The sequence below is a fragment of the Dryobates pubescens genome (genome assembly GCF_014839835.1).
Source record: "Dryobates pubescens isolate bDryPub1 chromosome 41 unlocalized genomic scaffold, bDryPub1.pri SUPER_41_unloc_2, whole genome shotgun sequence".
NCBI lineage: Eukaryota > Metazoa > Chordata > Aves > Piciformes > Picidae > Dryobates > Dryobates pubescens.
Window position 1 is genome coordinate 475,093 of NW_026530686.1, and position 26,395 is coordinate 501,487.

At 55.1% G+C, this 26,395-nt stretch overlaps 1 protein-coding gene across 3 annotated transcripts in view; it reads right to left on the reverse strand.

Moving 5' to 3' along the window:
• Positions 1 to 365: 365 nt before the first annotated feature.
• Positions 366 to 26,395, reverse strand: part of POGZ (pogo transposable element derived with ZNF domain) — a 35,814-nt gene continuing 9,784 nt past the window's right edge. Inside the window, exons 2-18 of one of the 3 annotated variants that reach the window (XM_054179209.1) lie at positions 23,973 to 24,097; positions 18,934 to 19,109; positions 17,439 to 17,547; positions 16,022 to 16,315; positions 14,570 to 14,659; positions 13,624 to 13,733; positions 12,364 to 12,698; positions 11,259 to 11,413; positions 10,235 to 10,335; positions 9,284 to 9,430; positions 8,937 to 9,071; positions 7,104 to 7,276; positions 5,714 to 5,854; positions 4,534 to 4,593; positions 3,730 to 3,842; positions 2,292 to 2,316; positions 366 to 2,154 (exon numbers count right to left, since the gene is read on the reverse strand). In XM_054179209.1, coding sequence (XP_054035184.1) covers positions 528 to 2,154; positions 2,292 to 2,316; positions 3,730 to 3,842; positions 4,534 to 4,593; positions 5,714 to 5,854; positions 7,104 to 7,276; positions 8,937 to 9,071; positions 9,284 to 9,430; positions 10,235 to 10,335; positions 11,259 to 11,413; positions 12,364 to 12,698; positions 13,624 to 13,733; positions 14,570 to 14,659; positions 16,022 to 16,315; positions 17,439 to 17,547; positions 18,934 to 19,109; positions 23,973 to 24,096 — 3,915 coding nt within the window. In that variant the 5' untranslated portion in view covers position 24,097 and the 3' untranslated portion in view covers positions 366 to 527. Of the gene's footprint in view, positions 2,155 to 2,291; positions 2,317 to 3,729; positions 3,843 to 4,533; positions 4,594 to 5,713; positions 5,855 to 7,103; positions 7,277 to 8,936; positions 9,072 to 9,283; positions 9,431 to 10,234; positions 10,336 to 11,258; positions 11,414 to 12,363; positions 12,699 to 13,623; positions 13,734 to 14,569; positions 14,660 to 16,021; positions 16,316 to 17,438; positions 17,548 to 18,933; positions 19,110 to 23,972; positions 24,098 to 26,395 lie in introns of those variants that run through there. The other 2 variants (XM_054179207.1, XM_054179206.1) reach the window with 2 other exon arrangements.

Genomic DNA, 26,395 nt, shown 5'->3' on the forward strand with positions numbered 1-26,395 from the left:
AAACAACTTCCCCCCCCCCCCCACCCCGCAACCACTCCACCTTCAGCCCCCCAGGAGGTTCCAGATTGGTTCATTCTCTACTTTCCTGCCTTTTCCTTTTTGCCTCTCTCCCCCAGCCCTCACCTGGACAAACGGAGAATTCCCGACGGTTCCGCACGATAAAACCAGGCCCCCCCTGGAGCCTCCCCCCTGGCTATGATACAAGGGAGGGAAAGAAAACCAAAACAACCCAAAACTCAAAAAAATCTTTCACCCACGAAATAGCTTCAGAAAAATACCAACCACAGGGAGGAGCTTTTGTCTTTTTTTCCCCTCCTTTTAAACCCCAAATGAAAAGCACAATAAACGAGGAGGGAGGGGGGAAAGGTTGGTTGGTTTTGAGTTGACTTTTTTTGTCTACAGGTTTTGCCTAAAACCCACAAAAATCCACAGGGAGCTCAGGACGGGTTTGGCAGGGGGAGGGGGCCCAGGATGGGTTGTTTAAAAACAAATGAACCTTTTGTTTTTGGGTTGGATCTTGGGTTTGGTCACATTTCCATCAGATCCAAGTCGGCGTCTTCGAAGCCGTAGAAGGATTCGGTTTCGCTCTCCCCCTCGAAGAGCTGTTGGAGGACCTCAGGGTCTGTAGATTCTTCAGCTTGGGTCCTCCTCTCCTGGCCTTCCAGCAGCTCTTGTGGTGGTTCCTTGTTAAGTTTGAGCTGTTCCTCCAAGGAGGAGATGAGCTCCTCCTGCATGTCAGCGTTGCGGGTGGGGGAGTTGGCAGTGCCATCCGGGCCAGGCAGCACGCTGGCTACCAAGAAGGATTGCTGGACCAGTTCAGGAGAGTCCCTGATGATCTCCAGAACCTCTGCCAACCAGCACAAAACCAGCTGGAGGAGGATGTCTGAGTCATAGGCGGAGTCCACCATCATCTCCTTGGCTTGCTCCTTCCACTTTTTGTGCAGGAAGTTCTTCACAGTCCTTTTGATGCAGACATCCAGGGGCTGGATCTTGGAGCTGCAGCCAGCGGGCACCACGGCTGGCAAGGTGCTGGAGGAGCTCAGCAGGGCCAGGACCTCCTCAGAGAGGTGGGACCTGTGGCAGTCCAGCACCAGCATGGCCTTGCTGTTGTGGCACCGAGTGTGCTTCCTCCACACCCTCGACGCCCACATCTCCATCACGTCGTCGTCGCCGTAGCTGCCCTCCTTGGCTTCCAAGATGATGGACTCAGGCACGTTGGAGAGCTGCTGGAGCTGCCCCCTGTAGACCACCAGGGCTGGCAGGACGCTGCCATCAGCCAGGATGGTGAGGAGCACTTCGCACCAGGGCTCCCCAGTGCCTACCGTCTGCAGGGCGTTCTCCTTGCGGTCGTCGCTGCTCAGCACCTCCATGTCCAGGAAGAAGGAGACCTCATCCATGGCGGCAACCATGGCCAGGGGGAGGTCCTGGGTGTGGATCTGGCGCTGGACAAACTCCAGGAAGCAGCTGGCACTGTCCTCCATCTCCTTGGGCAGGGGATGAGCCACTGCCCGCCGCGTGTGCGTGCTCAGGTGGTGCCGCAGCATGAACCTCACTGCCCACTCATAGGAGATCTTGAAGCCACCTTCCAGGGACCTCCCCAGCTTGGTGGCCTTCTGGAAGAGAGTCTCCTCGTTGACCGGCAGCTGCTGCTCCCTCTGAGTCAGGACCCACTCTGCCAGCTTCTCCTCAGCCTCCAAGCTCAGGTACTTGCCCTCTGACAGGGAGGCCAAGTTGTCCTCTTGGAAGGCCTGGAAGCGTCGCAGCCAACGCCTGATCCTCCGCTGAGGGTTCCTGAAGTGCTCTGCAGCCTGCTCCGTGCTGCAGCAGAGGGCAAAGAGGACAACTCGTAGCTTCTTGACGGACAGCTGCTCCTTCCTGCTGCCAGCCTCTGGCAGCTCCTTGCTGGGCTGCTCCTCCTCTTGAGCCTCGATGTTCAAGCACTCCTCTTCTTCTTCTTCCTCCTCCTCTTCCTCCTCCTCTTCTTCTTCCTCCTCTTCCTGGCAGACCAGGGGTCTGCTGTAGGCTTCTGGTGCCAGCTGGGGCTCCAGCTCCTCTTGTGTGGGTGGCACAGGCTTGCATTTCACAGTAGCAGCTTTACTTGGGGAGTAGGTGGGACAAGGGGTCCTCAAGCTTTTGTCCTGGGGCTGAAGGTGTCTGGATGGGAGAGAAGACAGCAATGCTTTAATCCCAGAGACATCTAACTTGCTGAGAGAGGGCAAAGGAGACCGAGACAAGCTCAGCCCCACCCAAAGGGACAGGCGATGGCAGGTAGGAGTTTAGCGAAGGTTTACCTGGAATGTGACATCCAAGAAGGCCCTGGTGAGGAAAACAAAACACATCTGAGGCTCAGCAAGCAAAGACTGAGGGCAAACAAACACAGCTCCTCATCATGGAGAGGAGCAGAAGTGGCCCTCTGCCATGCCACAGCATCTCCACATGCTGCAGGAGCAGCAGAGACCAGGCTGGATGAGGCTTTGAACAACCTGGGCTGGTGGGAGGTGTCCCTGTCCATGGCAGGGCGTTGGAACTGGATGTCTTCAAGATCCCTTCCAATCCCACCCATTCCATTAAAACACTCCAGCCCCAGGCTCCTCCCAGCACCAAGCACCACCACTGCCAGGTGCAGACTCCTGCACAGGGCAGAGCCAGGCTCATCAGCCATCCTTACAAGACCATGGCAGAGCTCCACTTGGAAGAGCACAAGGACTTCAAGGAGGAGAGCTCAAAGCATCCCAGCATGGGGAGATGAGAAGAGACCTCTGGAGATCATCTCCTGCAACTTCCCTGCTCCAGCAGGGCACCCACAGCTGTGCCCAGCAGCACAGTGCCTGGGGGGATTGGAAGCTCTCCACACCAGGAGACTCCACAGCCTCTCTGGGCAGCCTGCTCCAGGCCTCCAGCAGCCTCACACCAAACAACTTTCTCCTCTTGCTCAGATGGAACCTCCTGGGCTCTACTTTGTACCCCTTGCCCTGGCCCTGGGCATCACTCAGTAGATGCCAGCCCCAGCCTCTTGCCCCTTACAGCCCCTGCAGCTCTTGCTGAGCATTCAGCAGATGCCCTCTGGGGCTGCTCTCCTCCAGCCTCTCAGCCCCAGGCCTCTCAGCCTTTGCTCCTCACAGAGCTGCTCCAGGCCTCTCAGCAGCTTCCCAGCCTGCACTGGACTCCCTCCAGTAATTTCCAGGCCTTCTGCAACTGGGGAGCCCAGCACTGGCCCCAGCACTCCAGAGGTGTCCTCAGCAGGGCAGAGGAGAGGGGCAGCAGAACCTCCCTTGCCCTGCTGCCCACACTGCTGACTGCCCTCAGCAGAGCCGTGGGGCCTTGCTGGCTCTTGGTGAACCTGGTGTCCCCAAGCTCTCACTACTGTGCTAATTCAGCTCCTTTCAGGCTCTAATCAAAGCCCAGCAGCAGCTGCTGGGGGCCTCCCGGTGTCACCAAGGCACAAAGATGTCTCCTGGGAACACAGGAGCTGGCTGAAGCCCTCAGCTTTGTCTCTGTGCGGGAAGATCTCCCGAGGGTTTCCAGCCACACAGCTGAGCTCAGAGCTTAGCTCTCAATCTCCATAACAATGGAGACTCGTTCAAGGCCTTTCAGAAGGTCCCTGAGGCTACAACTCAGACCTCAGCCCCAAGCTGAACAAAGCCCTGCTTGCCCCTGCAGCCTAGGAACTGCTCTGTGATGTCGTAAAAGAGGTCTGTGCAGCGCTGCTGCTCCACCTCCAGCTCTCACCTCGGAAAATGATGTTGCTGAACTCGTGGGATGGGTTGAAGACCAAATGTTCAGCCATGGAGTCACCCTCAGACGTGACAAAGAGACAAGAGGAACAGGACAGCTTCACACCACTGCAAGGTGGAGAAGAGGTGAATTGAGGAGCAGTGGCAAGTATGAGAAGATCCACAAGAGATAAAAACCGACCCCTCCAGTGCTTATGGGCAGTGTCCCCAGCGCCTAAGGTTCTCTCCCACTGGGAGGCAAAGGGAGGCTCAACACATTGCCCTTAATTTGACAAACTGCCCTTAATCCAACCCATTTCCCACATTCAAAATCATAGAATCCTGGAATGGGTTGGGCTGGAGAGGACCTTGAAGATCATTCAGTTCCAACCCCCAGCCATGAGCAGGGACAGCTCCCACTAGCCCAGGTTCCTCAAGGCCTCATCCAGCCTGGCCATGAACACACCTCCCTGGGCAACCTGTTCTAGTATCTCCTCACCCTCACACTCAATCTCCCCTCTCCCAGCTCAAAGCTATATCCCTTGTCCCATCACTCCAAGCCCTTGTCTCAAGTCCCTCCCCAGGTCTCTTGAAGCCCCTTCAGGCTGCTCTAAGGTCTCCCTGGAGCCTTCTCTCCTCCAGCCTGACCAATCTTATCTCCCTCAGCCTCCCAGCAGAGCTCCTATCACTACAAGTGATTAAAAGTTCCAAATCAACAGAGATCTTCAGCAGCTCCTGAAGGAGCAGAGCTGGAAGACCAGAGAGTGGCTGCTCTTTGGGTTCCCTGGGGACTGCAAGGAGCTGAGAAGTTTTCCATTACCAGGCAGTGTAGTTTTTAAACAGAGCCAAGTACTTGGGACTCTTCCGAGGGACGTGGTTGCTGCAAGGCAAAAGAAGTTGGTTAAACCAACCAACCAAAATCACCAATTTGCCCATTTCAAGAGGAATACAACTCAGAAAGCCCAGCCCACCAACCCAGACAGGCCCCAGCTGGGTATTTTCTCTGCTAGGGCATGAAATCTGTCTCTAAACAACTCCCCCAACCCCTGTGACTCTTCTGCCCCCTGGGCTGTGGCTCTCCATGGAGCTCCACACACCACAATCATCTTTTTTTTCCTTCCTTTTAATGGTTTTTAAGTTATTAAACCTTCAGATTTTTGGACTAAATGCTTGGAGCAGTGAAAACAAAAATCAGAGCTGGCTGCGGCAGCTGGCAGGGCAGGGGACACTGGAAGGAATCCTGCTTCGTTTCCTCATCTTTTGAAGGCCACCACCCTATCTGTGGTGATCACAGAACTGCTCAGGTTGGAAAGAGCCTCTGGAGATCATCCAGTCCAACCTACAGGATCACCCAGGGGAGGTCATACAGGAACACAGCCAGATGGAATTTGAAGGTCTCCAGAAAAGGAGACTCCACAACCTCTCTGGGCAGCCTGCTCCAGGCCTCCAACAGCCTCACCCCAAACAACTTTCTCCTCAAGCTGAGGTGGAACCTCCTGGGCTTCAGCTTGTACCTGTTGTTCTGTTGTTCCTTGTCCTACCACTGGGCACCACTGAACAGAGCCTGGCCCCTTCCTCTTGCCTCCCCACCCCTCAGATATTTACAGACATTGATCAGGTCCCCTCTCAGCTCTCTCCTCTCCAGCCATGTTCCAGTCCCTTCGTCACCCTGGTAGCCTCTACTGGACTCTTTCCAGCAGTTCCTCGTCCCTCTGGAGCTGGGGACCCCAACACTGACCCCAGCACTCCAGCTGTGGCCTCACTAGGGCAGAGGAGAGAGGAAGAAGAACCTCCCTTGCCCTGCTGACCACACTTTTCCTGATGCCCCCTGGGACAACATTGTTCCTCTTGACCATGAGGTCACCCTGCTGTCCCATGATTCTCCATGGCTGAAGAAGACATCCAGCACCTCCAAGACCCACTGGGGTGAGCTGGGCCTCCCTGGCACCCCTTTTCAGAGCATTGAAGGCCCACTGGTGGAGCGTGGAGAGGACACCTACTTGATCATGTGGTTGGCGTAGGCCCGGGAGCAGCAGGTGCTGTAGCGGCACAGCGAGCAGTGCACATAGGTGGGGAAGTGGTTGGGGAAGTCTGGGATCTCGAAGCTGCACTCCAGGCAGGTCTGTCTGCCCAAGGCGCTCCTGCAGGCAGGGGACAGGCTCTGGTTAGGGGCTGAGGGGCAAACAGCAGGACACGGGAGGATGGGATGGGATGGAAAGTTGGCCAGGTTGGAAAAGATGCTGAAGGCCATCAGGTCCTAGCAGCAGCCCAATGCTGCCAAGGCCTTGACTAACCCATGGCCCTCAGCACCATGTCTGCTGGACTCCTCAACACCTCCACCACCTCCCTGAGCAGCCTGGTCCAGTGCCTGATCACTCTTGCAGGACACAAATTGTTCCTCATGGCCAACCTGAACCTCCTCTGGGGCAATTTCAGGCTATTTCCTCTCCTTTTATCACCTGAGCCTAGAGAGAAGAGCCCAACCCCCACCTGGCTCCAGCCTCCTCTCAGGGAGCTGCAGAGATCAATGAGGTCTTCCTCAGCCTCCTCTTCTCCAGACCAAACACCCCCAGCTCCCTCAGCTGACTCCTCCCCAGCCCTCTTCTCCAGACCCTTCCCCACCTCTGTTGCCCTGTTCCAGCTTTCAAAGTCCTTCTGGCCCTAGGGGGCCCAACCCTGAGCCCAGGATTGCAGCTGTGGCCTCCCCACTGCCCAGCTCAGGGGCACAATCCCTGCCCTGCTCCTGCTGCCCACACTGTGGCTGCTCCAGGCCAGGCTGCTGTGGTCAAACCAGTCTCATAGAATTGGTTTGGTTGGAGAAGACTTCCAGGGTCATCGAGTCCACCATGGCCACCAAACCATGGCCCCAGGTTTCTGGAACACCTCCAGGGATGGGAACTCCACCATCTCCCTGGGCAGCCTGTGCCAGGCCCTGACCACTCTTGCAGGACACAAATTGTTCCTCATGGACAATCTGAACCTCCCCTGGGGCAGCCTGAGGCTGCCTCTTATCTTGCACCTTGGCTCCCTTTGGTGTCTCCATGCCAGGCTCAGCACTCCCCAGCTGTGCACTCAGGAAGATGCAGTTGAAAAGTGGAAGAATCAATCAAATAAAACACAAACCCCCCAAGTTTGGGGCCCAGGGAGCAGACAAGGGGTGGGCAGAAAGCTCTTGGGCTGCTGCTGTTCTGCTGCTAGCAAAGCTCCTCTGTCAGTCTGTATCTCACAGGGCTTTCCCAGAATGCCTTAATCTGGGATTTACTGGAACAAGGCTCTCCTGGCATAAAGTTTACTTGGCATCTGGTAGACAGGAGGTGCCCAGTGCCCAGGATGGGTTCCCCAACCCTGTGCCACCCCCCCAAAATGTGAGATTCAGCCAAAGGTTCTGACATTTTCTTGACAGCTCTCTTCTGGATGTTCCTCTGCATAGGAGGGTACATGAAGATGGGCTGAGGGTCAGCAGAAGATGCCAGCAGGTTGGAGTCATGCCCAGCACCCTGTGGCATGTCATTTGAAGATATTGGCACTGTCCTGGGTTGTCCTCTGGATGCTCTGATTGTAACCTGCAGGGAACAGACACACAGAGGGCAGAAGGGATCCAGCCACACTTGGGCTTCTCTCAGACTCTGAGAGGAGAACCAACAGGACACAATTTGTCCCACCCAGGGCAGCAGCAACATAGAGGACACCTGAGCTGAGCCCCAGAGGTGCCTGTTTGGGACCTCTGAAGATCAAGTCCATCCCCTCTGCCAAAGCAAGATCACCTAAAGCAGGTCACACAGGGACACATCCAGGTGGGCCTTGGAAGCCTCCAGAGATGAAGACTCCACAACCTCTCTGGGCAGCCTGCTCCAGGGCCCTGCCACCCTTAAAGTCCTGATGTTCCTCTTCATGTTCAGATGGAACTTTCAACGTTCAAGCTGATGCCCATCACCCCTTGTCCTGTCCCTGGGGACCACTGAGAAGAGCCTGGCCCCTTTCACCTCCTCCTGTGATCTCTCTGAGGTGACAACCAAGCACCCCATGGACAGAACCCAGCCTGGCTCCTGTGATGCAGATGGATCACAGCATGGTTTGGGTCAGAAGGGACCTTTCAAGGTTGTGACCGTTTCAGGCTGTGCCTTTAAGAAAGGGACAGCTGCTGGGATGCTCTGGCTGAATGGTTTGCAAACATTCAGATATTCTAAACGAATTTCATTGGGAGGTTGGTAAAATGCAACTTTAAGTTTTAGTTCAGTTTGAATCTCAGTTCAGTTCAGTTCTGTTCTGCCTGTCTGCTTCTGAGCAACAGCTGCAGGAGGTAACCTTGAGTAACAGGTAAGAAACCGAATCCTTGCACATGCTTTGAGCTAGCAGAATCTCCTCCTTGATAATGACCTTTTGTCATTAAGGGAGGTAGGGGGAGAGAGGGGGTATAGGGGAGGGACCCTCCTCTGGCTGGAGGAGGGTTTTGTTCTGTATTACCTTCTTTGCTGTGTATTTCTGTACATATTGTAAATCCTGTGTACTCTGTATATTCACTGCACCTCATCCTGCTGGGTAAATGCAGCTTATTTCATCTCTGCTTCTCCACTGAGTTAGCTGTGGTTTCTTTGTGTGTGTGTGAGAACTGAACGTTCTCTCACCACCACAAAGGTCATCCAGGCCAACCCCTGTGGGTTTTGTATCTTTTTCAGGCTAATATTGGAATTTTAAGAACTCTCCCACGAGAAGGTGGTCAAGCAGCTCCATGGCTAGGAGCAGGCAGGCTTTGGATGTGCTTCCTTAAATGAGCCTGCAACCAGGCTTGGGGAGCTGCTAACTTGTGGGCAACAAAGCAGAAGCTGCAAGGCAGGGGGGCCATGTCTGGAGCAGATGAGATGCAGCCAGGTGCTGGTTTGGGATGGAAAGTCCGGATCTGCAGTTCCACAGACTGCATCAGGTTAGAAGGGCATCTTGTGCAACACCCCCTGCACTCAGCAGGGACATCTCCAACTAGATCAAGCTTGCCAGGGCTATATCAGGTCTGACCGTGAAAGTCTCCAGGGATGGGGCCTCAACTATATCCCTGAGCAACCTCTCCCAGTGTCTCCCCACCCTCACTGTGCAGAGCTTGTCCTGATGTCCACCCTGCTCCAGCTTCAAATCACTGCCCCTCAATCCTCACACATCACTTGACAGGCACAGGCCACCTGCTGAGGAGATGGAGGGTGGTGGGACTGCCGTGTCCCTGGGGCTCCTCACCTTGGTGCCAGGTTTCAACCCTTCCAGCTGTTTGGGCTTGCGGAAAGTTTTGTGGTGCTGCAGCTTGTGCTCGATTTTGTCCTTGGCAAAGAGGAACTGCAGCCTGCACTTGTTGCAGTGGTAGACACTCTTCTTCTAAAGCAAGGGCAGATGGCATGGGAGAGGAACAAAAGTCACAACACGGCTTGGAGGTAAAAAAACCCAAATAAAAGTAAAAACCTCACTTCTGCCCTCTCTGACCAAAGGGCAGCTCCACTTCCCTTCCTCCTTGAGCCCCTCACCAAGAATCCCAGAATGGTTTGGGCTGGCAGGGAGCTCCAAGTCCCTGCAGCTCCACCCCCCAGTACCTGGTGCCTCATGAAGTGCTGCTGGAAGGCGTTGCCATTCTTGAAGACCTTGAGGCAGTAGGGGCAGAGCAGGTGCCGCGTGTCCTCGTGGATCAGCCGGAAGTGGTTGTCCACCTCGGCGTAGAGCGAGGAGCGGTACTGGCAGACCTGCAGCAGGCAACAGCAGGCAGGAGAATGACACAAGGCCACTTCACTGCAACCCTGAGGTCTCAACAGCAACACCCAGGTGTCCGAATTACTTCTCAGTGCAGTTGAGGAACCTCAGAATCATGGAATTGGTTGGATGAGAGAAAACCTCCAAGGTCATCCAGTCCAGCATCAGCCCAACACCACCATGGCCCCAGGTGCCATGGCCACAGGGTTCTTCAACACCTCCAGGGATGGGAACTCCACCACCTCCCTGGACAGCCTGTGCCAGGCCCTGATCACTCTTGCAGGATGCAAATTGTTCCTCATGGCAAACCTGAACCTCCCGTGGGGCAACTTGAGGTCATCTCCTCTTGTCCTGTCCCTTGTTCCTTGGCAGAAGAGCCCAACCCCCACCTGGCTCCAGCCTCCTCTCAGGGAGTTGTAGAGGCCAATGAGGTCTCCCCTCAGCCTCCTCTTCTCCAGCCTCACCACCCCCAGCTCCCTCAGCTGCTCCTCTCCAGCCCTGTTCTCCAGACCCTTCCTCAGTTGTCCACAGGCCCTGTGAGGACATTAAAAGCTAGGCTCTGAAGGCCACTGGGACCAAATCAATGTCCTGAGCCAGCTTCAGAGTGCTGAGAAGCCATAGCAAACATCCAAGAGCTGCTGTAATTCTCCAGGTCTACACCTGGAACAGAACTGGCATGGGCTCCACAGCCCCACTGCCTGGGCCAGGTGTGGTTTGGATCACTACAAGTCAGAGGCTTTGGTGGCAAGTTCCAGAGCTCCTCCTCTTCTCCAGAACTTGTTGATCATTCTGGGTACCTGACACACGTAGGGCATCTCCCCAGGCTTGTGGGTGTCCTTCATGTGCTGCAGGAACATGGGCTCGCTCTCAAAGGCCCACTCACAGATCTTGCACTTTGCTGCAGGAGAGAAGGAGAGCAGGTGACAGCTGGGGGACCAAAGCCCTCCGAGACAACTTCCTTTGCTAACGTCTGTCACAGAGTCACAGAATGGGAGATGTTGGAAGAGACCTTCTGAGGTCATCCATTCCAAGCCCTAGCAGGGTCACACAGGAACACATCCAGGTGGGTTTGGAATGACTCCACCACCTCTCTGGGCAGCCTGCTCCAGGCCTCCACTACCCTGCACTTCCAGAAGTTCCTCCTCACCTTCAGGTGGAGCTTCTGACAGTCCAGGTTGTGCCCATGGCCTGGCACTGGGCACCACTGGTCTCATCTCTCCTGCCCCCCACCCTTGCAGTATTGATCAGCATTGATCAGATCCCACTCAGGCTGCTCCTCTCCAGGCTCCAAAGCCCCAGGCCCCTCAGCCTGGCCTCATCTCAGAGAAGCTCCAGGTCCTTCAGCAACTTCCCAGCCCTTTGCTGTGCCCTCTCCAGCAAGTCCCTGCCCTTAAAACTGCCCCTCAAAACCAACCAAACCACACAAACCTCCCTAAAATAGCCTGCTCTGTACTGGGCAGACAGCAAAATATCTTCTCAGTGGCTACAAGATGTCCCAAGGAGGAAACTTCAACCGGGTCTCTATCAGATGTCAACTGACTGCTGAGAAACTCTATCAGGATGCTCTTCACAGAATGGGTTGGGTTGGAAGGGATTTTCAAGATCAGTTCCAACCCCCTGCCATGGACAGGGACCCCTCCCACCAGCCCAGGTTGCTCTAGGCCTTATCCCACCTGGCCTTGAACACCTCCAGAGAAGAGGGTGCAGCCACAATCTCCCTGGGCAGCCTGTTCCAATGTCTCAGCACCCTCATTCTGAAGAGCTGCTTCTAAGGTCCAGTCCAACCCCAGATGAACTCCTAGAGGAGCAAACCCAACTCACTGGTGGACTCGTAGGGACTGTGGACGTTCTCCAGGTGGCACTGGAGCTGGAAGGGAGTGGAGAACTGTCTGTAGCAGTGCTGACAGATGGTGTGGACATCCACCTCTCCATTCTGCTGGTCCAGCTCAACGTGGTGCTTCATGTGGTTCATGAATCTTGGGGGGGGTGAGGAGAAAGGGTACAAGAAGAAATCCAAACATTGTCAGAGATGGGTTGGGTTGGAAGAGACCTTCAAGATCATTCAGCTCCAACCTCCCTGTCATGGCCAGGAACACTTCCCACCAGCCCAGGCTGCTCAAGGCCCAGGGACATTCAATCAATCCACCAACACCACACTCCTCAACTGCCTGCCAAGGGCCAAATACCCTCCTTTTCTGCTTCACTTCTGGTCCTCAGCTACACCATGGGAAAGCTTCAGGACCAAGGATGCTGGCTACAGCTCATTTTTCCTTCTGCAGATGACAACATTTCATAGACTCACAGCATGGCTCAGGTTGGAAGCACCTCAGAGATCATCTCCTCCAACCCCCTGCTATGGGCAGGGACACCTCCCACCAGCCCAGGTGGCTCAAGGCCTCATCCAGCCTGGCCTGGAACACCTCCAGGGAGGAGGCAGCCACAGCCTCCCTGCTCAACCTGTTCCAGAGTTTCCCTATCCTGGTACCGAAGAACTTCTTCCTCAGCTCCAGTCTAACCCTGCTCTGCTTCAGCTCCAAACCATTCATCCTTGCCCTGTCTCCAGACCCCCTGATGAAAAGTCCTTCTGCAGCCTTCCTGCAGGATCCCTTCAGGTACTGGCAGGCAACTCTAAAGGCCCCCTGGAGTCTTCTCTTCTCCGGGCTGAACACCCCCAGCTCCCTCAGCCTGTCCTTCCTCACAGCAGAGGTCTTCCAGCCCTTGGATCATCTTCGTGGCATCTGGCCTCACTCCACCAGCTCTGTGTCCTTCTTCCACGTTCCAGAGTCTCGCCACCCTCACTCTCAAGAATTTCTTCCTCCTCTCCAGCCTCAACCTCCCCTCTTCCAGCTCAAAGGCACTGTCCCTTGTTCTGGCACTCCCAGCCCTTGCTGACCACTCCCATGACTCAGAGCATCCATTCCCTTACCTGATGTTGTTCTTTAGCCTCTTGGTGCAGTGTGGACACCTGAAGGATGTTGGGACCTTGGGGAAGTTGAGGAGCTGGTTGACTTTGCCACCATCTCTGCCGTAGTAGAAGTCATCCACCAACATGATGAGCTTGCTTTGGGTTGAGTCAACCACATTCTCATTTGGCTCTGGAGCTTTAGCAGGTGGGGACAGGGCAGGCATAGGGGTGGAAGAAGGTGGAGAAGCCACAGATGGAGTTTTTTCTGGAGATGGAGGCTTTGCAGCTTGAAGATTTGTTTCAGATTCAGGAGATTTTCTTTTCCTGAGGAATTTCACCATTTCGGGGCAGCAGTACTGCAAGGGAAGCAAAACAGGACCCACCCCACACATCAAAGAGCAGCCAGCAGCTTCTGCTCTTCAACACACCAAGAGCCACCACCACTAAAGCTGAGGGACTCTAGGAGGCCTTGAGCAAGGAAGAACCCAGTCAATGTCCCTTGGGTTGGATTACTTCCTGCTATCTAAGACTGGGAAATGAATTCATCCCCTGGCACCAACAGGTTGTAAAGCTGAGGCCCTGCCACCTTCCTTGTTGTGGCCTTTCCTGGTCATGGTCTTCCCTTCCACTCTTCTCTGCACTCCACAATCAGGAGATATTGTCTTCTGATCATCTGCTCTGCTGAGATGTCGCATGTAGCACTGTGTCCTGCTCTGGGGCTCCCAGCACAAGGAGGACATGGAACTGCTCAAGGGGGTCCAGAAGAGGCCATCAAGATGAGCAGAGGCCTGGAGAACCTCTGCTGTGGGGACAGGCTGAGAGAGTTGGGGCTGTTCAGGCTGGAGAAGAGAAGGCTCCAGGCTGACCTTAGGGCAGCCCTCCAGTAGCTGAAGGAGCTCCAGGAGAGCTGGGGAGGGACTGTTCAGAAGGGCTTAGGGTGATGGACAAGGGACAATGGTTTGGAACCGGAGCAGGGCAGATTTAGGTTGGTCCTCAGGAGAAGTTCTGCACCATGAGGCAGGGGAGACACTGGAACAGATTGCCCAGGGCTGTGGTGGAGGCCTTGCCCCTGCAGACATCCAAGGCCAGACCTGCAGTGTCCCTGGGCAGCCTGCTCTGGCTGCAGGTGTCCCTGCTGCCTGCAGGGGGTTTGGACAAGATGAGCTTGGGGGCTCCCTTCTAACCCAATGCCATCTGTGAATCTCAGAAGGTTACCTGCACACCCTAGCAGACTACTGCTACACCTAGAGGGTTCCTTGCACACTCCAGTAGGTTACTTACACACATGTGTCCTCTTAAAGCTTCAGTGACTCGGAACTGAGCATCACACCTGGGGCAGACCTTCCTGCCACCATCCTGCAGGTCGAAGGTGGGGATGGGAGAGGAGCTGACTGCAAAGGAGAGAAGAGCAACAGGAGAAGCTTCCACCTCAGCTGCAAGCCTTCTGGGCACCCTGACATGCTTTAGATTCAGCAGGGAATTTAGCTGCTAACTAGACTGGGAGAGGTAGAAGGATGCCAAGGGTTGCCAGGCTGTCTGGCCAAATAAACACCTCAGGAGCTAGCAGAAGAATGGGAGTGTCTCATAATTAATAAGAAAAGGAAGCAAGGAATGGAAGGGAAGCAAGACATAGGAAAGGAAACAAGAGATGGAACAGGAAGTAAGAATTGGGAAAGGAAATAAGAAATAGAGAAGGAAATAAGAGAAAGAAAAGGAAATAAGAGAGGGAAATAAGTAAAAGAGTTAGTCCCAGGCTTGGTAGAGAGAGAGAATGATTGGATGGATGATCCTCAAGGGCTTCTCCAACCAAAAGGATTCCATTTCCTTCCAGTGCCCAAAGGGGCTCCAGGAGAGCTGGGGAGGGACTTTGGACAAGGACTGGGAGCACCAGGCTGAGGGACAATGGCTTTGAGCTGGGAGAGGGCAGATTGAGACTGGAGATGAGGAAGACATTCTGTACAGTGAGGGGGAACAGGTTACCCAGGGAGGCTGTGGATGCCTCCTCCCTGCAGGTGTTCAAGGCCAAGCTGGATGAGGCCTTGAGCAACCTGGGCTGGTAGGAGGTGTCCCTGCCCATGGCAGGGGATTGGAGGTAGATGAGCTTTCAGGTCCCTTCCAACCCAATCCATTCCATGATCCCAGTAGTTCCATTCTGGAAAGTTTTACTCCAGAAACTCAACTTGGATCCTCCTCAGTACCAATGCAGGAGGGGCTCTGCTGTCCTCACCTTTCAACGATGATGACTCGGAGACACTGGACCTCTGGGCACCATGCACAGGGCTGTTGTTGGAGACCACCAGCGGGCCAGGGCTCTGTCCTAACGAAGGAAAGGTGTTGAGGGCATTCACCAGCCTAGAAACCTCCTTGCCAGGCTCTGTCCTCACCAAGGAATAGTGCTGAGGGCACTCAGCAGCTTAGGAACCTCCCTTCTGCTCTCTCAGTCCCTCCAGGCCTCTTTCCAGTCCCCAAGGTCTCAACACCCACTGCCAAGGGCAGGGTTGACACAACAAGACTGAGAAGGAGCCACTCAAGAGCTGATCTGCTGCCTGAAGTCCACCCCCAGCCAGATGGGCCTCATCTCCTGCTCTTCTGACCTTAAGGCTTCACCAAAGGTGGCTCAGCCATAGGTTGAGCAAGTCTCTGATGATGAAAGGCTGAGAGACCTGAGGCTGTTTGGCCTGGAGAAGAGAAAGTTGAGAGGGAATCTTTACAAAGATCTGAGGTTGGCTGTCAGGAGGATGGAGCCAGGCTCTGTTCAGTGATAGGACAAAGGGCAATGGACACAGACTGTAACCCAGGAGCTTCTACCTCAACATGAGAAGAAACTTCTTTGGTGTGAGGGTGCTGGAGTCCTGGAGCACGCTGCCCAGAGAGGTTGTGGAGTCTCTTTCTCTGGAGAGCTTCAAAACCCCACCTGGATGTGTTCCTGTGTGACTTACCCTGGGCGATCCTACTCCGGCAGGGGGGTTGGACTGAATGACCTCTGGAGGAGGTCCCTTCCAACCCCACCATTGTGTGATTCTATCTCACCCAGTCACACAAGGGCTGGCAGACTGGGAAAATGAATTCCCCAAACCTTCCAAGGGAGGAGCTGAGCCCAGGGTGAGCTCAGCAGGACACTGATGGTCACAACAAGTGTTTGTGTTTCTCCTCTATGCTCATGACCACTTCAAGATAGAAGTAACCTGGCTCCTTGCTGTGTATGAAGAGATTTGGAGGGTTTGTTTCCCTTTTTTGTGTTCAGGAGGAATTTATTTTCCCTCCTGAATTCAGCCACCACTCAACCCAACCAAAGGGAAGCACCAGGGTTAGTTTCTGCTTGGCTTCCCCAGCTGCTCGTCTTGCAAAGAGAACAGAACACAAAGGGTTAAGGAAAAGTCATCTTTGCAAGTTTGGAGGTGGGGAAGGCTTCTCATTGATCTAATTGATGGCAGAGCCCCACATCCGAACTGCTTCCCAAAGCCACCTGGAGAGGATGCCAGGATCACCCTGGAGGGGGTGCCAGAATCATCTTGATTTTTCCAGGTTGAGAAGAGAGATGAAAAGCAAGTCAGTGAGAAGCAGCAAAAACCAAGAGCCCAGGAGCTGTGACTCAACCTCTCTGCCTGTCAGCAGCTCAGATCCAACCACTGACACCCTCGATCCCCTTCACTTCTCCATGGCAGGTCTCAGGTCTTACCTAATTTGGGGTTAGTAGCTTGAGTGGACTGCCCTGGCTGCTGCCCAGTTAAGTGTCCCAGCGCTGGTGGCTGCGTTGCAGTAGGAGTTGTGGAGGTGCTGGGAGTGGACTTACTCTGCTGTGGAGCCTGGGACTGTGGCACAGTGCTCCTGATGGTGAGCGTGGCCGGAATGACCGTGGTGAAAGTGTTGGTGGCAGGGCGGACAGGCACAGCGCTGCCTGCTCTCACCTGCGCCATGGGAGAGAAGACCTGGGGGACGCCGACGGCCGGCTTCACAAACTGGGTACCTGGGGCTTCAAAGACACAAAGGGACACAGAGGTGAGGAGCCTGGAGTCTCCCTAGGAAACAGCAAGGACCGAGAGCAGCCTGCTGCTGAGCTCCCCAAGTTGCCAGCAGCTTCAGAGAACGGCTTGGGATGGAAGGGACCCTGAAGACCACCCAGTTCCAACCCCCTGCCATGGGCAGGGACACCTCCCACCAGCCCAGGTTGCTCAAGGCCTCATCCAGCCTGGCCTTGAACACCTCCAGGGAAGGGGCAGCCACAGCCTCCCTAGGCAACCTGTGCCAGGCTTTCCTCACTCTAAAGAGTTTCGTCCTCATCTCCAGCCTCAATCTCCTCTCCCCCATCTCAAAGCCATTGTCCCTCAGCCTGGTGCTCCCAGTCCTTGTCCAAAGTCCCTCCCCAGCTCTCCTGGAGCCCCTTTGGGCACTGGAAGGAAATGGAATCCTTTTGGTTGGAGAAGCCCTTGAGGATCATCCAGTCCACCCATTCTCTCTCTGCCAAGCCTGGGACTAACTAACTATTCACAAATAGTTGATGAACGTTAAAGATGAGACTTGCACCTTCCAAAGGTCCTAGGGCACACACCAAGATGATTCCCGAGGAGCTTCCACAGCTCCTTCATCAATCCTGCCCATGGCAGGGGGGTTGAAACTGGATGACTCTTAGATTCATAGAATGGGTTGGGTTGGAAGGGACCTCAATGACCATCCAGTTCCAACCACCTGCCATGGGCAGGGACACCTCACACTAGGCACCTCCTGGAGCTCCTTCAGCTACTGGGGGCCTGCTCTAAGGTCTGCCTCAAGCCTTCTCTTCTCCAGCCTGCACAGCCCCAACTCTATCCCCACAGGGGAGCTTCTCCAGCCTCTGATCATCTTGGTGGCATCCTTTGGACCCTCTCCAAGAGCTCCATGCCCCTCTTATGTGGGGGTAAGGTTCCACCACCTTCATTTCATGTCCCAGGCAGACTAAGACTGATCATGGACACAGAGTTCAGTGACTGCTGCCAGGTGGAGGAACTACAGCCACAACCATGGACAGAAGTCACCTCCTACAGTACTACCCCGCCCTGCAGAGCTGCTGTGCTCTACACAGGGACTCAGGAGCACTTTTTCCCTGTTTCAGGCCTTACCTGGGACGAGGGTGATGGGTCTGACAGTTTGCCCCTGCTGCACGTTGAGGACAATCCCAACTTGGTTCATGGTGTTCTGCACTGGCCGCACGTTCCTCACAGGAAAGCCCTGCAAGCAAAGTCCCACCACTGGTGACAGGCTGAGCAACTCCCCCATGGACACCCCACACTGCCAGAGGATCCCTGAGGTTGGAAAAGACCTCCAAGAGCATCCAGTCCAACATCAACCCAACATCACCATGGCCACCAAACCATGGCCACAGGGTTCTTCAACACTTCCAGGGATGGGAACTCCGCCACCTCCCTGGGCAGCCTGTGCCAGGCCCTGATCACTCCTGCAGGGCACAAACTGTTCCTCGTGGCCAACCTGAACCTCCCCTAGGGCAGCCTGAGGTCATCTCCTCTGCTCCTGTCCCTTGTTCCTTGGAAGAAGAGCCCAACCCCACATCTGGCTCCAGCCTCCTCTCAGGGAGCTGCAGAGAGCAATGAGGTCTCCTCTTGGCCTCCTCTTCTCCAGACCAAACACCCCCAGCTCCCTCAGCTGCTCTTCCCCAGCCCTCTCCCCCAGACCCTTCCCCAGCTTCTTTGCCCTTCTCTTGCCCTGCTCCAGGCCTCAAAGTCCTGAGGAGCTCCAGGCCCTGAGGAGCCCAACCCTGAGCCCAGGATTGCAGCTGTGGCCTCCCCAGTTCCCAGGCCAGGGGCACAATCCCTGCCCTGCTCCTGCTGCCCACAGAAATCTTCTCCCAGGGCTCTGCAAATGCTCAAAGCCAAAAGGCACTAAAAACATCCATCCCAGGAAGGCAGAGCAAAGCAGTGGATCATCCAGCAGGTGGAATTCCCACAGGGAGCTGGATCCAGCTAAGCTGGGAGTGAAGCTCCACTGGTGAGGCCTCCAGTGAGACCCAGCATGAAGTCTCACCAGACCTGTGCTGGCTCCACAGGAGCTGCAGGGGTGTGGAATGCTGCCAACCTTCCCAAGGAAAATTCCACGGCTGGGGGACTGGGAACAGCCTTTGCTGCCAAATAAACTTCTGCTGAAGCCACACACATCCAAACTCCAACCCAAACAGGGTCCAGCTCAAGTCTTAACAGCCCTGGAGGTATTCCAAACAGGAGGAGATGTGGAGCTCTGGGACGTTCTGGTGGTGATGCAGGTATTGGGAAGAAGGTTGGATTTATTCATGGATTCATGGAATGGGTTGGGCTGGAAGGGATCATAATGATCATCCAGTTCCAAGCCCCTGCTATGGGCAGGGACACCTCCCACTAGCGTAAGTTGCTCAAGGTCTCATTCAGCCTGGCCCTGAACACCTCCAGGGAGGGGGCAGCCACAGCCTCCCTGGGCAACCTGTGCCAGGCTCTCCCCACCCTTGCTGTAGACTTGGTGGTCTCAGAGATCTTTTCCAACCTTCATGATTGAATTCACTCCACCACAGGACTCACTAAAGCAGAGGAGGGGAACTGGAGCACTCTCTGAGCTCTGCCCTGGGCTCACCTGGGTGGTGATGAAGATGGGCTGGCTGGCCACTGGCGAGCTGGTGACGTGGTTGGCGTTCTGCATGATCTGCACGGGGCGCAGCACTGGCTGGGTCACCATGGTGCCCAGCCCCGAGCTGGGGCTCTGGGCCAGGATCAGAGGCTGCCCACTCTGCTGAACCAGGGGGTTGCCAGCTGGAAGGGAAAGAGAAACACAGCCGAGAGTCACACTGGTGGGGTGAAAAGAGCTGCTGCTCCTCACAGCACCCTCAGCTGGCAGATCCAGGCTTCAGGAGCTGAAGGACTTCTCCACAGTGAACTTGTGGAGACCTTGAGGCCTTCTGCATGTCCTGGCCAGGATTTTCCAAGCTGCCCAGAAAGCAGGCACTCAAATCCCTCAGCCTTGAGCCACCTCACAGAGAGCTCCTCCTGCTCTCTGAACAAAGCCAAGCATTCAAGGTGAGGCTCAACAGGGCTCTGAGCAGCCTGATCTGGTTGCCTGCTGACTGCAGAGGGGTTGGACTGGATGAGCTCAGGAGTTCCCTTCCAACCCAGTCCATTCACCTGCTGGAAGAACTTACACTGGACCACCACCACCACCCGCCCTGATGCAAGGAGGTGACCAGAAGCTTGGACCACCACCACTCCTGGCACAAGGAGATTACCAGAAGCAGAGCAACATTGATAGCACCCCAACAGCACCCACAGAGCATCAGGAACATCAGAGTCTGCTGAGGGCTTTGAAAGACCAGGAGTAGGAGATGAGAAGGATTTGGAGGTAACCTCAAGGTACCTTCAACATCCTGGGATAGAAAGAGGACTATGGGGACCAAACCTTCACAAGGTGCCAGACAAACTTCAACAGAAGAAAGACAAAAGGAGACTGAGAGCACCCAGACCACACCAGAATCCTGACATGTGGACGACTAAAGCGAAGAAGGATCCACCAAGGCTGGCTGCTGCAGTTTGCCCTCACTCCATGAGAACATCAACAGCCAGGTGTTGTCTCCTTGCCCTCAGATGGTCAGGGAAGAAGGCAGGATACCAAAAACCCCTTGTCAGGAGTCAAGGCAATACCTGCACACCCCTGACTCTTCCACTCTGGGTGGTGGAAACATGATGGGACTAAGCACCCAAGAGAGGGGTGGTCTGGCACTTGAGGTTACTGCCTAGCACCTAGCAACCCCCTGAGGCCATGAAGGGGTCCAAAAAAGGACTTCTTCCTCTGGTGACCACCACACCTTCATCTCCCCAGTGCCCACCACAGCTGCCTGTGATGTGGGGAGTTGACAATGGCTGGAGGCCCTCAGCAGGGCAGTGGGGAGGACATAAGATGGGCAAAACCCCACGAGAGGTGAAGCTCAAGACAGTTTCATACACGGGAGGAGGCCAAGGCCAGGCTGGATGAGGCCTTGGGGAACCTGGGCTAGTGGGAGCTGCCCCTGCCCATGGCAGGGTGGTGCAACTGGATGACCTTGAAAGCCTCCCCTCCAACCCCACCCATTCCATGCTTCTCTGATGAGGATTCCTAGGAAGCAGAGCTTCAGTACAGGCAGTGGTTGGTCCAGAAGACAAGGTCCCAATAACAAACATCCCCCCCCATGTCTCTGAGGTGATTTGGGATTCTCCCTCTGGACAGCTGGGGCTGCCTCCAGGCCCGGTCCTATCTCAGGACCCTCCCACTCACAGCTGCCTCTGAGGCGGGGGGGGGGGTGGGGGGGGGGGAGGGGGCGGTTTGGAAGCCTTGGTGCTGGGGAGCTCTGCTCAGCAGCAGCAAAACATGGGCTGAGATCAACACCTTCTAGGTATCTCCAGGCAGCACTGGGGGGGCCACTGGGGGGGTTAACTGCAGTTGGGCTTCAGCTGCTTCCTCCCCTGGCCCATTCCTCCACACCAAGCTCAGCTCATCCCTGCCTGACTTTGTGCACTGCTGAACCCCACTGCTCCTGCAGCTCCTGTCTCGAGGGCTTCCACACTGGCAGAGGGAGGTGTGACACAGAACCCCCAGCCCAGCATGGTAGGGTGGGAAGGGAGCTCTGGAGATCATCTCCTGCAACTTCCCTGCTCCAGCAGGGCACCCACAGCTGTGCCCAGCAGCACAGTGCCTGGGGGGATTGGAAGCTCTCCACACCAGGAGACTCCACAGCCTCTCTGGGCAGCCTGCTCCAGGCCTCCAGCAGCCTCACACCAAACAACTTTCTCCTCCTGCTCAGCTCCAACCTCCTGCTTTCCACTCTCTGCCCCTTGCACCCCTTTGCACTACTGAGCAGATGCCAGCCCCAGCCTCTTGCCCCTTACAGCCCCTGCAGCTCTTGCTGAGCATTCAGCAGATGCCCTCTGGGGCTGCTCTCCTCCAGCCTCTCAGCCCCAGGCCTCTCAGCCTTTGCTCCTCACAGAGCTGCTCCAGGCCCCTCAACAGCTTCCCAGCCTCCCCTGGACTCTCTCCAGTAGCTCCCAGGCCCTCTGCACTCCAGAGGTGCCCTCAGCAGGGCAGAGCAGAGGGGCAGCAGAACCTCCCTTGTCCTGCTGGCCACACTCTGCTGAATGCAGCCCAGAACAACCACAGGAGACTGAGAGAACATTCAGGTGATTTCAGGGTTACCAAATGGTCCAACCTGAAGCTCCTGGTGCTGGAGCGTTTGGTTGTTGTACCCAACAGCAGATGTTTCCTCTGGAACTGAGAACATCCAGGAACAGAGCTGTGGGTGCCAAACCCTTCTGACCCACTGCCAGCACAACTTCTTCTTGTGGAAGCTGCTGCCAGGTTGGCTGCTGCCTGCCTGGCACTCCTCAGGGGACAACATCCGAGTGCTCTCCTGAGGATGACACCAGGCAGAAGCCCTTGGAAGATTCAGATCCAAGCCACAACTGCTGGAAAAAAAGACACCAGCTCCCAAAGACCATCAATCATAGAGCTGGCCTCAAACTGAGGCAGAGGATGGAGGGGCTGAGGTATGAAGGTTGGCAGCCCACCTTGGATGTGTTACTTCTGGAGGTCCCATCCATTTCTTCTCATTCTATGATGCTCCAGAGATCATCAAACCAACACCCTGCCAGAGCAGGGTCACCCAGGAAAGGTCTCACAGGAGCACATCCAGATGGGTTTTGAAAGTCTCCAGAGAAGGAGACTCCACAACCTCTCTGGGCAGCCTGCTCCAGGCCTCCAGCACCCTTATACCAAGCAAGTTTCTCCTCAGGTTGATGTGGAACCTTCTGGCTTCCAGGGACCAGGTTGTGTTCAGTGGTACCCAGTGCCAGGCCAAGGGGTAATGGGCACAAGCTGAAGTCCAGGAGGTTCCACAGGAACATGAGGAGAATTTTTTTCACTGTGAGGGTGCTGGAGGCCTGGAACAGGCTACCCAGAGAGGTTGTGGAGTCTTCTTCTCTGGAGACTTTCAAAATCCATCTGGATGTGCTCCTGGGTGACCTCCCATGGGTGCCCCTGCTCGGCATGGGGCTTGGACTGGATAATCTCTGGAGGTCCTTTCCAATCCCAATCAATAAATGGGAAGAGCACCCAAAACTTCCCAGAGAGGGGAAACAACCCCCAAACCACAGAGCCACCAAAGGTTCCCCAGGAGAAGGGGGGGGGGGCTCTGATGGGCCTCTTCCAGCCCTCGCTCCTTAGGGTTTTTGTTAATTAATGTAAAGCACAAAGCAAGCTGCCAGCCCCAGCCTGCTGGGAGCTGGGCTGCCTCCAGCCATGCCTCACCTCCTCAGAACGCCACAGCTTCAACTGGGACCTCAGTTACTGGGCCAGCAGGGACTGCAGGAGGTGACAGATGTCCTGGTGGCACTCTGCCACTCCAAACCCTTACTGGCATCAAGCCAAGAAGGATTGCCCTGCTAGTCAAAGTTGTGTCGCAAGAGCTGGCAGGGACCTGCTGAGCGCTCAGGGCCATGCTGGGGGCTGTTGGGTTGGTCCCAAACAAATCCTCTGCTGCAGCAACGCCACCAAGAGGAGAACTGACTCCACCAGACACCCCAAAGTGCTCCAGAACTGTGCAAACCTGCCAATGTTTCCATTTCCAATGCTAAACACTTCCTGGTTCCTCTTCCCCCCCATCCTTCTGCTGGGTCCAGAACTTTGTTCCCTGCAGGTTTGGTTTTCAAATGTCTCAAGCTGCTGGGAGCGGAAGGGAGGAGGCCTTGAGCAGCCTGGGCTGGTTGGAGGTGTCCCTGCCCATGACAGGAGGGTGGGAACTGGGGTGATCTTGAAGGTCCCTTCCCACCCAACCCATTCTAGGATTCCATGATCCACCTGCAGAGCTGGTTGGTAGCACACTTAAACTCCAGAAGGACTTCAAGAAGGTGTAGGAAGCGACCTGGGGCTCACAAAGGTCGCTGTGTGCAGCACTGAATGGGCTGCTTGGGAGACCTGGCTCCATCAAGTCTTCATCTCTCGGGTCTAAACCCCCAAGGAGCTGATGGAGCCACTTCCAACAAGCTACTGGGAGACGGGAGGAAGAGAGAGAGTCACAGAACTAGGAACAAGGGGCACAAGCTGGAAGTCAGGAGGTTCCACCTCAACATGAGGAGAACATTCTTTGGTGTGAGGGTGCTGGAGCCCTGGAGCAGGCTGCCCAGAGAAGCTATGGAGTCTCCTTCTCTGGAGACCTCCCTGCCTGGAGAGCTCCAAAACCCATCTGGATGCATTTCTGTGTGTCCTGTCCTGGGTGACCTTGCTCTGGCATAGGGGTTGGACTGATCTCCAAAGGTTCCTTCCAACCCCACCATTCTATGCTTCTATGATCCTCCAGAAGTAACACATCCAAGGTGGGCTGCCAACCTTCATCACACCTCAACCCCTCCATCCTCTGCCTTAGTTTGAGGCCAGTTTTCCTGATGGATGCTCTTTGGGGGTCCTGGCATCCACGAATTTTTTCCCCTTCCAGCACAAAGCATGAAGAGTTGGACCCCTCAACCAAGAAGAAAGGCCACATGCCGGTGACCAGAGCACACAGAGTCTGCTCCTCACACCCAGGGCTGAGGTCATTTTCCAATCCCAGCAGATAAGAAAACCACAAACCCAACCCACACCCCCTCTAAGGGAATTACCTGGAGCAGTTTTATCCACTGAGTTGTAATCCTCCACCACAGAATCCTCAATCACATCACTGATCTTCTGCCATGGTTCCAGCTCCTCCTCCTCACATTCCATGAAGAGGTCTGTGTCTGCCATCCTGCAGTGAGAAGAGAGGAGAATCCTTCAGTAGGGAAAAAACCACCTACAAACCTGGGGTTCTTTGTTTAGTTTTTTGCATCAGGCAGGAAAAATTTATTCCCTAGAAGAAAATTAACTCCCTAGAAGAAAATTAATTCCATGGAAGTCAGTTTCTCCAGCCAGAAACCCCAGCAGCTGCTTTTATTTCCCAGTATTCCAAAGCCAAAAAGAATGGAGTTGGATAATCCATGGCTTTTATTTCCCCTCCTTTATCAAGCTCTGCTTCCCTGGCAGATAAATCTGGGAAGCTGGTGCTGAAAAACCTTTGTTTTGGGCTCAAAATTGCAGTGTTTTTTGTTTCTCCTGCATCAAAGTGCTCAGCTCCCAGCTCACAACCAGAAGTCACCAGCCCAAACTCCAAGCAAGGCTGGGACTGAGGGAAGGAGGAGCCCTGGGTTGGCTCTGCTGGGGGTTGTGACCATTCCAGGCTTGCTGCCAACACACAACAGATATGGAAGAGCAGGGGGGGAAAAAAGGGCCACCAAGGTGCCAGCAGCCGTGGGCCAGCCTCAGACAACCCCTGCAAGCAGCCCCATGTGTGCCCAGAGCTCCTGCTGCTCCCCCTCACAGCAGGGAACCACCAGGCAGTTCTGAGCTAGCTCCAAGAGGAGCTGAGGGAAGGAAATTCCTGCAGCTGGATCTCTACTTCTTGTCTTTCAACTCAACCCAATGTTCCCAGGGTCTCCAGAGCACAGCATCCCAGAGCTCCCTTCCCACACAACCCATTACTGGCATAGCCATGACCAAATTCACTGCTTGGCAGCAGCTTGAGAGAACGTAGGGGGTGCCCAGGTGGCCAAGATGACCACCAGCAGCCTGGCCTGGAGCAGCCACAGCATGGCCAGCAGGAGCGGGGCAGGGATTGTGCCCCTGGACTGGGCACTGGGAAGGCCATAGCTGGAATCCAGGGCTCAGGGTTGGGCTCCTCACTGCCAGAAGGACCTTGAGGGCTGGAGCAGGACCAGAGAAGGGCAATGAAGGGAAGGAGGTGTCTGGAGAACAGGGCTGGGGAAGAGCAGCTGAGGGACCTGGGGGTGGTGAGGCTGGAGAAGGCTCCAGGGAGACCTTAGAGCAGCCTTGCAGTGCCTGAAGGGGCTCCAGGAAAGCTGGGGAGGGACTTTGGACAAGGGCTGGGAGTGCCAGGACGAGGGACAATGGCTTTGAGCTGGAAGAAGGGAAACTGAGACTGGAGATGAAGAAATTCTTTAGAGTGAGGGTGAGGAGACCCTGGCACAGGCTGCCCAGGGAGGCTGTGGCTGCCCCTTCCCTGGAGGTATTCAGGGCCAGGTTGGATGAGGCTTTGAGCAACCTGGGCTGGTGGGAGGTGTCCCTGCCCATGGCAGGGGGTTGGAACTGGATGAGCTTTAAGGTCCCTTCCACCCCAACCCATTTCAGGATTCCAGGATTCTCTGAGTCTTCCCCAACCTGATCCATTCTACAAGCTCACCTCCATTTCTTAGGGCAATCAGGGTTATTATGGGAAACAAAGCAGCATAGCTCCTGGATTCACAGGATCTTAGGGGTTGGAAGGGACCTCTGGAGATCTTTGAGTCCAACCCTCCTGCCAGAGCAGGATCATATAATCTGGGTAGAGCAGCAAACTCCAGCCCTGGGAGGTGGTGGAGTCAGCACCCCTGGGAACTGCCAAGGGAAGCAGAAGGAATCCTGTCCCTCTGTACTGGAGACTGCCTTTTCTCACTGCTTCAAGTCCTGCTCAGCAGACTTTGACCCTGCAAAGCACTCTTGCAGGAACTCCAAGTGACCTTGTCTCCTACAGCTGTCCCCTGGGCACTCTTCTCTCTGCTGTTTAAACACAAGCACATTTTCACAGCTGTTTTCTGCTCACTCTCCAGTGATAAGAGCAGCCCAGGATGGGCTCAGGCTGGATCCACTGCAAGTTATCAGCAAAGGGCTATCTCAAGGTTCCTCACACAACAAGGAGGCTGCGTGGGGGAGAAAAACCGAGAGACAGTCTGAAGAAGCTGGAGAGGTTAGAGCCAGCTGGGAAATGAGACCTGAGAGAAGGGCAGGAGAGAGGAAGACTTCATCCAACCCAAACCATTCCTTGAATTTATGAATCTGGGAATCTTCAGATGGGTCAAAGGCTGCTGGGAAGAAAGCTGTAATGGGCACCAGGAATCTTTGTATGGAAGAGACCTTCAAGAGCATCCAGTTCAACCTTTGAATGAAAGGCTGAGCTTGAAGAGCAAAATATTCAAACTCAGAGACAATAAAAGAGAATCCCAGAGTGGTGGGG